Source organism: Poecilia reticulata, linkage group LG19 (assembly GCF_000633615.1).
Source record: "Poecilia reticulata strain Guanapo linkage group LG19, Guppy_female_1.0+MT, whole genome shotgun sequence".
Lineage (NCBI taxonomy): Eukaryota > Metazoa > Chordata > Actinopteri > Cyprinodontiformes > Poeciliidae > Poecilia > Poecilia reticulata.
In genome coordinates this window covers 14,591,976-14,601,399 of record NC_024349.1, presented here as the reverse complement: position 1 = coordinate 14,601,399, position 9,424 = coordinate 14,591,976, and the positions used below count along the sequence as shown (strand labels likewise).

At 37.3% G+C, this 9,424-nt stretch overlaps 1 protein-coding gene across 2 annotated transcripts in view; it reads right to left on the bottom strand.

Annotated features, from left to right (window-relative positions):
• Positions 1-8,552, bottom strand: part of LOC103481632 (regulator of G-protein signaling 9-like) — a 16,699-nt gene extending 8,147 nt beyond the window's left edge. The window contains exons 1-9 of one of the 2 annotated variants that reach the window (XM_017310929.1): positions 8,382-8,552; positions 5,440-5,536; positions 4,881-4,931; positions 4,643-4,749; positions 3,596-3,647; positions 3,449-3,507; positions 2,900-2,976; positions 2,732-2,813; positions 269-331 (exon numbers count right to left, since the gene is read on the bottom strand). In XM_017310929.1, the coding sequence (XP_017166418.1) occupies positions 269-331; positions 2,732-2,813; positions 2,900-2,976; positions 3,449-3,507; positions 3,596-3,647; positions 4,643-4,749; positions 4,881-4,931; positions 5,440-5,536; positions 8,382-8,450 (657 nt within the window). In that variant the 5' untranslated portion in view covers positions 8,451-8,552. The remainder of the gene's footprint in view (positions 1-268; positions 332-2,731; positions 2,814-2,899; positions 2,977-3,448; positions 3,508-3,595; positions 3,648-4,642; positions 4,750-4,880; positions 4,932-5,439; positions 5,537-8,381) is intronic. The other variant, XM_017310930.1, reaches the window with a different exon arrangement.
• Between the last annotated feature and the right edge of the window lie 872 nt (positions 8,553-9,424).

Genomic DNA, 9,424 nt, shown 5'->3' with positions numbered 1-9,424 from the left:
ATATGTTGATTTTTTTGTTATGGTATAAACTGGTGGTGTAACCACTGAAAAAATAGAGCCATGGGAAAATGCCTGCAGAGGAGAAAAGAACAAAAGCAAAGACAAGAAATAAGATGGAAATTGATACTGTAAGCAGACAGCATAGGCTTGGAATAGAAGGCAAGCATCATTTTATGCAGCTGCATTCATGCATTAAAGCCTCTTACTGGGTTTAAGCTGATTGAGAAGAATTATGATCCTGCAGGTCATGCGGGGACTCACCTGTTACCTCGTCTGTATTAGGATCTGTTCTTCGATCCAGCCCGTAGTCCATGGCACTCACAGTCCCTGGCTGAACACACATTACAATAAAGGCAATTAGACACTGTGGGCTTAGCAAGGGACCAATTAATTACAACAGGTGGCTGTTTCTCATGCTAATGAACAGTTGATTCGGTATGATCTTTTTTTTTCTTTCTAGCCATTAGAAACAGCAAGTGGCTYGTTACAAGTGTGAGGTGGCTCTTAACAAACAATTGGAACCAAAATTATTCAACCACAACTCTAAATGATGTATTTTGGTAAATATGCAACAAGAAATAAAAAGGAACAAAAAGAATTGTTTCTTACAGGTAACATTATAATGTTAGTTATTTCCCAAAATTCAACAATAAAATACCATAATGATGAGTGCGTTATCGACATTGTTGAAGCCCTTTATGACAAACTTTATTTTTTTCAAAACAGTTCAAATCAAGTGATTGTCATGGGTCATTCTAGTAATTTAAATAACTTCGTTTTAAATCAAGTTTTGGTGGATCAGTGTCCTGTGATTAGATCAAAGCCTTAGCTGAATTGCAGATGGCGTGACATTTTCTCCCAGGATTTTCCTGACACTTGATTGAATCCATTTTACCCTCCACATCCTCCAGTTTTCCAGAGCATCACTACGCTACTACCATGCTTCACTGTAGGGCTAGTGTTATTTTCAGAATATGCTGCATACTTCCTATTTCAGACAACCAGCTGATCCACAGACGTGAACACTTCCTTTTTTGATTAGTGACTCTGTTGAACAGAAACCCTCAGAGCTCGTTGGTTTATTTATATGTAGTTGTGAGCAAAACTGGAGCTGACTCTTTTGTGCTTTGGGTAAGGATAGAGCTCATCTTGAAGGTCGGACACGGAGCCTTTAGCATTTAATATATTGTATAATTTTCTACATCGGGAGCTGGAGAGCTCAGCGGCTGCTGCCAGCAATTCCTGCTGATGGCATTTTTCTGTCAATCGAGGGTTTATGGCCACCTGGCTCCTCAAGAATCTTGGTGAAACCATTGATAGCTCCTCCTTTAAATACATCCCAAAATAATTATATTGTGTTTATCGTATAATAATTGTTGAAATAATCAATAACAATCTCAGAATTTGGCTGCTTCACTGTCCTCCTTGTTCAAATGGAGAAACTTTATGCATAACCTGAACTACAAGATTAACAATTCATCAAGAAATTGTTACTCCAAAACCAACTTCTTTATTTATTACAATAAATCCCAGACTAAAAAAAGAAGCTATCCGTTTCCGCAGCATACGTTTAGTGTCATGACCTGACTCACATTGGGTGGTGACCTACAACACTAACTGAGTAAGCATATCTTGTTTTTAATCAGCCGAAAGCTGTTACAACCAACAAAGTGGTGAATTTTGAATTAATCCGTTTTTTGTTTTTTTGTGCTTTGACTACAGATGTATGTATAGATTAAAGTACACACAGGCTTTCTAAAGCAGTTGCATATTACATAAAACACCAAAAATCACAGGAAAATTTGTGGTTGTATTTTATTTGGTGGATTTCTAGCTGAATCTGTCTTTATTTGAAATAACTGATGGACAGGCTATGATTTACTCGGCTGGTCTCTGTGCCAGAGTCATGACATAAGACTCTCCATGTCCCCAAGACGCAACACACTGCAACACATTCTCCAGCTCAGAAATGAAATATTAATCAGTCGTGCCCTTTTCTGCTGCCTGGACATGTAATGATAATGAGGAGTCATGGGTCGAGATAATGAGATGTCCTGGGAAGTGTGGAGAAGGCTCGCAATTTTTTGGGGGCGGGGTTTCTGTGTCATAATAAATGCCATTGAACATTCAGTTTCTGACTATTATCAGTGTGTACATTTGTGAAACACAATGCTATTAAAAAAAAGGTTTCAGATTTGTTATGTTTTTGCTTTTTTGTCAAATTTAACATTTTCCAGATCAAACAAGACAATGATCCAAAACATAACCAACAAGCCCATCTCTGAATTGCTCAAAAAACATAAGCCCAAACAATTGTAGGATTTTTGAAGAGGTCTAGTCAAAGTTTGATCTTACATGACTATTAAATATAATGCTCAAAAACCCTCTGTTGTGTCTTAAAATAATTCTGCATAATAGTGGGTGGGCACAACCAGTTGTTAGATTTACTTAATAGATCAAATTATCTCTCTTCATTTATTTAATCAGGTTATATTAGTCCGATATTAAAATGCAAAATTAAAATGTTTGTTTTGATCCTACACATGTCATAAAAAAAATGTAAAAGAAATATCTAATGGGAAAATGTTACGCTGTGATTTGGGGGCTGAAATCTGTTAAATGCTTGCACTATGAGGACAAAGCTCCTTCCAAAAAGGTTTTGTGTTCATTTGCTGATGTTTAAATCAAAGCTATATGTGTGTAGTTAAAGCTTGTGTGAATGTTTTCTAACCGGAGGTCTGTGAACAACCCAGTAGGCTCTTTCCTGACAGTCAAACACCACCCGGTCTGGTTTCTTCCTCTCTTTTGCTGCTCTAAAAGCAAAAGAGGACACAAACACAATCGTAGCACTTTCTTCACAACAAAACCTGAGATGTTGCCGAGTTTCTTTCCTGCCTACCTGTACTGTTCTTTAGCTTGCATTACTACGAAGTCCCACTTGTGGTTCATCCACTTGTGAAGATGGTTGTACTGCTCCTGAGCACATTAAATACCAGCACAGTAAACAAATTTAAAAAGAAGGATTCACCTGGCATTAATCTGCGTCTCTATGACAGAGTATTAGGCTCACTTGGAGAAATAAGTATAATGAGGGGGCATTTGTTTTGGTGCTTACATTTTTCCGACAACAAAGTCAAAGTGACAGTGGTGCAGAGAACTGCGACAAGCACCGGCGACAGCTGTCTCATGGGTATTGGAGAGTAACTTTATACTTTACGTAAAGATTTAAAAACAAAGAGATTATTTAACTTTCAGCAAATGAAACGTCCTGTAAACGCACACTGCTTGGAAAGAACACAGCAGCTTCACCAAGACATAATTTTCATGTTAGTCTCAATAATTCCTTTCTTCTGTATTGAAAAAGAAGAAAAATCCACTCAAAACATTCAGGGTTTTTTTTTTTCCTTCCTCCAAGTGAACCTCGTCATTCTTCATAAAGTTTCCTTGCCTGCTCGTGCAGCTCCAGGATTCCTTTCTTCCGGATGTTTCTTTTTGCTAGGTAGATTGCTTCGGGAGTTGAAAACGCGTAATAAATCAGTAGACTGTTGGTAACAAGACATGGGATGAACTGTAAATAACTATGCATCATTCTCACCATAATCTGTATCCTCAACAGGCCACTGTTGAGTGGGCCAGAAATACGGCGTCTGAAACACCAGAGAACCAAGCTAAAGTTCAGTCAGACTATTTCAGATTCAAGAAACAACAGGTTCAGAAATGCTTGTTGATACTTTTTTAGGGGAGAAAATTCACAGATGTGCTTTTTACAAAAATAAGCTGAAAAAAATAAAATATTGAAACGTTTGATACAACAGAGGGCAATTAGCTCTTATTTTTGATATCACCAGAGAAGACAGCAGCACAAACGTCCACCAACTTTTACTCAAAGTCATCTTGAGCTCATCCAATCATTAAACCAACTGCAAATATTTCATACGAAACAGTGAGCCCCAGCCCAATGCTGTTGACGACAGACCAGAAAATCATGAAAACAATTTGCCCAACAAATAAGAAATTATATGTTTGTCTTTTAGTAAAGAAAATGTGTATGACCTTTTAAATGTTTCAGATTGAAACTCATTCACGGATTCATTTTCTACAAATGTTAGCCCATTTAATACTTCAAGTTTGACAGTTTTGGCCCACATCACTTATAATCACAATATATATTGAAGTTTGTGATTATAATGTGACAAAGTGTCACAATAGTACCTTGCAAATACTATCGCAAGGTACTATACTAGAAATGACATACTGCAAATGTGTGACCTGTAAAACATGGACTGCACTATAAAATATCCAATCCACACAAAACATTTACAGATTTTTTTTTGGGTGTGCTCTCTTTTAAGAAAACCTACATTTTTACAGTGCAATCTGACTTAATTTGAGTCACGATGCATTGCATATTTCAGGTCAAATAAACAGATAAAATGCATTTCTTTAAAATGCTGTACCATGCACTTTTGCATGCAATACATACAGGACCAACACAAACAACATGGCCACCCACTTTACAAGGGATGCATCAATTCAGCAGTACAAACGAGGAATTATTCTTTAGGTGTCAGTGTTCTAGCTTGTTTGGGTTTACGGTTTGGATTTCAAACCGTAAATCGCCTGAAATGGAGAATGTGTTCACCTGGAAGCGATAGAGGGAAGCATCTGGTTTGATCACCAAACGTTTGTGGTCCTGCAAAGGGTAGATGTATCCCAAGGCCACCAGCATGGAGCCAAAGCTTCTGGCCTCTGGAGACAGCAGGTGGAGAGGTTAAAACATTAAAGCTTTAATAGTGCTAAGGATTGAACAATAACATCTTCCTGAAATTATTTCTACAACTGGCATCCATTTGGATGAGACTGGATGACTCATGTCTTACCTTGAGCATCTATTTGAAATCTGTCAGCTAACCATGCAATTATGTCTTCACCTGCAGAGTAGGATGAAAGTTTATAAAAGGTTAAGGGAAAAAAAATCACAGCTATGAAAAAACAAAGATGAAGTTATGGTTAGGAAATGGTTGCAGAAAAGAGGGAGGCAAAGAGAAGCAGAAGAAGAAGTAAATTCCTCAGCATGTTCAGTTTCAGCCATTTTTCTGCTGGTATTTAAAGCTAAGAAATGATGGAGAAGTCAAGATAGGAATCTTTGCTTTTGTCTCCCTCTTCCTCGTTTCCTCCTGCCTGCTCAATCATCTTCTTTCACCTCCTACTTTTCCCCCTCCAACTCAGTCTGAGACAGCCATGGTTGTCATGGAAATAAAATCTGTAGCTCTCGAGCCCATACATAGCTCCGGTATCCCTCAGAGACACTACACAGCCACAATCAGCGAGTCGGCCGCTGAATGACTACATCGAGTGTGCATTTCTGTGCATGTGCATTGATCTGTTTTTGTGCTTATGTGGGAGGGTTCTATTATTTTTGTTCTTTTTTTTTTTTACCAGTGATAGCATGGGGTATGATGGTGATAACGAGTCTCTGAGGCTGTGACTTCACTCCTGTGCAGGGGTCCTGCATCTCCAGCAGCACCTTCTCTGCCTGTAAAATAACACAGTGAGAGATGAGTGAGATGAGAAAAGAAGAGGAGGAAACTGCTGCACCTGAAGAAAAAAAAAAAACTGGACATTTTTCAATGAAATCCAATTCAGATTTTTCCACATTTTGCTATTTTACAACCACAATCATCAGTGAATATCATTAGGGTTTTATCTCACAGATCAACTGCAGAGTGGAAGGCATAGATGGCTTTTAAAATAATGGAAATCTGGTTAGTGTGGGTTACATGTGTGCATTTGGACCCTTTGCTCTGACACCCCTAAATAAAATCCAACACAAGAAGTTACACTCGAGTTTACACAGTCACATACCCACAGGTCTTCACACTTCCAACAATCCTGGAAGAAAACATATTAAGGGTTACAACCATAAACATACCAGTCCTACAATTTAGGTTTCGGTTTGGCCCAGTCAAAGTCCATATCTAAATCCAATAGAGAATATGTGGTAAGACTTGAAAACTGATGTTCACAAAAATCTTCATCAAATCTTGATCTTGATGTGACAAGCTGATAGAGATATATACAAAAAGAGTTAAAGCTGCAACTGAAGGCAATGTTGTTTTTCCAAAGTTTTGAGTTGGTGTTGAAAAGGCATGATATTCTTTAAATTATTGTTAAAAAAAAAAAAAAAAAAAAGCACCTAACCCATCATGTCTTGCTTTCATACCACTTCACAATTTAGCAATATTTTATGTTGGACTATTATGTAAAATGCCAATAAAGTACATTGAAGTCTGTGATAACAACAAGACAAAATTAGTAAAAAATGTTGCTGGTTTTTGATATTGTCATTTTAGCCACTCATACTGCTGTTGTAAAGCACATTCATGAAAGACTTAACCATCTGCATTGGCTTCCACTAATACTTCAGTAACACACCTGTTGTAATTTATGAAGTATTACAGGACAACTGCTCAGTGTCTTGCCCAAAAACGTTGAGGCTCCAATAGTAATTGCTGAGAGGCGACACACCGTGCCTAGATCCCATGGCTTTACTTTGGCTTTTGTGTGGGTGCGTTCAATGAGTCATCCTCTCTTTCCCAAACAGAATTTCCGTTATCCAACCTGATCCCTCAGCTCCCAATACGCCCAGCAGCTCGGGTGTGCGTACCGGAAAGCAAGAAATCCTGCACATAACTCATTCGTTTTGTGTAAAGGTGAGTGAGTGAGTGTGTGTGAGGGAGAGTCAGAGCAAGCAGTTCAGCTGACTCTCAGGTCTGTTTGAAGTGGCATTGTGCTTTGAAGTCATCCTGGAGAGGCTATAAGTCCGAAGCTGGGCCCAACCAAAGTGGGCTTTCATGGATTCGGATTCTAAGTTATTTTGTGCACATTTCCCAGGAGAGTGGGGTGCTGCATCTACAATACACCAAAACAAATTACCTGCTATTACCTGGTATTTCTACTTCCTCAACCTTTCGCTTTCTTGTGATAAATATTAAACACTAGAAAACCCGAATCTACATTTTCAAATACAGAGGGCTACACTTTTTAAGGAAGGATTTTATGCCATATACCAACACAAAGCAATGCATGATATTGTGAAGTGAAAAGATTGTTGTTYTTTATAAAGGTTTTCATTTGCCTTTTGGAAGTATCTAAAAAAAAATTTTTAAACCTCTTTTTTTTAAACTAACTTAAGCTCAGAGTAAAAAGGGAATATATTTGAATATCTTTTTTTTTTTTTTTCATTTGGATTTAGGTCTTAACAATGACCAATAGAAAATCGTTCCTACAGGATGCTGCTGCCACCAGCACAGGTGATGTATTCAGGAGCAGTTGTAGTTATAAACAATTGCTGTCTTCTTGCCACTCCATCAGAAGATCAGATTTGTAAAGTTCCCAAAAAATAGTTGCCCTTTCAGCTGATTCTACCACCTGAGCTATGGATCTATGCAGCTCACGAGTTACCAGGGAGATGCATGAATGATCACTTCTTTTCATTTTCCTTAATTCATTAGATTGTTTTAATCTCATTTTCTGTGGTGTGAATTTGCCATGGTTCTTTTTTTTTTTTTTTGCTTTATTTTTTGATGTGTTTGGACTTAGTTTTGGTATGCTGCTCTTATTTTTATTCATCGGGGAAAGTGGGGCTGAATAAATATGCATGCCACACTTTTCATATGTGTATTTAAAAAGCTTTTCAGATGTGTCATTTTGCTTTCGCTAAACAAGCTGATGTTAGGTTGTGTTAGTCTATCACATAATATTCCAATAAAATACACAGAAACACTTATGTTTTACAATTTAGGTGTAAATAGTTTATGATCAGGTACTCAGACCAGAGGACCAGGCTGTTGCTTTCAAGTACACAGCTCCAGGATTAAGTTCTTCCCAGCAGCAGCTCACTATACCAGGGAGCACTTATACTGATCCATACTTAATGCTCATTAAACTGAATGACCTTATCATTGGGAAAAGGTTAAAATAAGATAGAAAACTATAAGTATTGATCAAATGTATCAAGAGGAAATATAATCTGGTGGATTATTTTATTCACCAGATTATTTGAAATTACAGTTTATTCAAACTCAGAAATAAGACTGAATGAATGTAGCATGTAATACATTTTCATTATTTTTTTGATTGATAGTATATTTTGGCTTTATAAGCACCCACGTAACTTGTTTTGCGTCTTTTAACGCACTGTAGGGAGGTCGAACATTTCACGTGATATAGGAACAAATCAACAGAAGGATGTCTGAGGTTAGATGTGGCCATCAGTGTCCGGTTATTAGATTGTTTATTATGGAGAATCTGCAGGTGTGCTGTCATTGCCCGGGCAGAGCTGTGATTTCCATGATGTCTAACAAAAAAGGAAAGCCTACCTTCTTGAGACAAGCCATTCGAGGTCGATATCTCTGTCCATGATCCCGAAGAGCGTTTCTAATGGTCATCTTTTTTTTTTATTTCCACTCACTCACGCTCCTGTGTCTAATGCTGTTGTTGCCAGTGAGCTCCGTGCCGTGTGAGGGGGAATCGAYGTAATCGATGCTGGTGATGCGTTCAAATGCCTCACCACAGCGCTTGTTTGAATAGAAATAGACATCTATTTGTCCTACTTAAATGAACGTATTGTAAAGAGTATTTTTAATTTCTTTAGGCTACATGAGGAAATATGAACTGCAAATGCACTTAATAAATAAGTAACCGAAAATGTTATTTTATGTTCCATTGTCTTAACGATAAATTTCTAATAATGTTAACAACTTCTGTCTTTAAAATCAAATGTGCCAGAATAAAAGAAAACATTTCTAAACAATCTTCTGCTGTTGTGTTTTTTCTATTGTTTTTATCGTAGCAAGATATTCCATTGGATTGGTTATTTTGTAGAAATTATCTTCCTCTATATTGTAATTATTATTATTCGAAATGTAGAGATGCTTTACTTATAATTTATAATTAAAGATGCAATATCCAATGAGTTACTTGTGTTTCATGTGTCCCAATCTGCTACATTAATTATCAACGCTTTATGGAAAGTGTTTCATCAAATCTAGGATATATATTCTTCAGAAATATCTAATAATAACTAAAAATATATATATTGCAAAGGGTTCTGATGCTGCCTCATATCAATCTGGACCAAAAATAGGGCCTAGTAAATGATGAAAGAGGTGTCTTTGTTTGTATATAATATTATAACGTCAATAAAACTGCCACTCACAATATGTCAACGACACTGCAGTTTCACCAACATGTTCATGGGAGGTCAAAGACGTCAAAATACAGTATTGCTAGTGCTCAGGAAGCCTACAGCACTTGAACACACCGATGTAAAAGGAAAAATGAATCAACCAATCAGAATCGTGCGTTCTTTTACACGGAAATCATGAGCCGCAATTTCTAACATAATCCAGCAGAGAGTGGT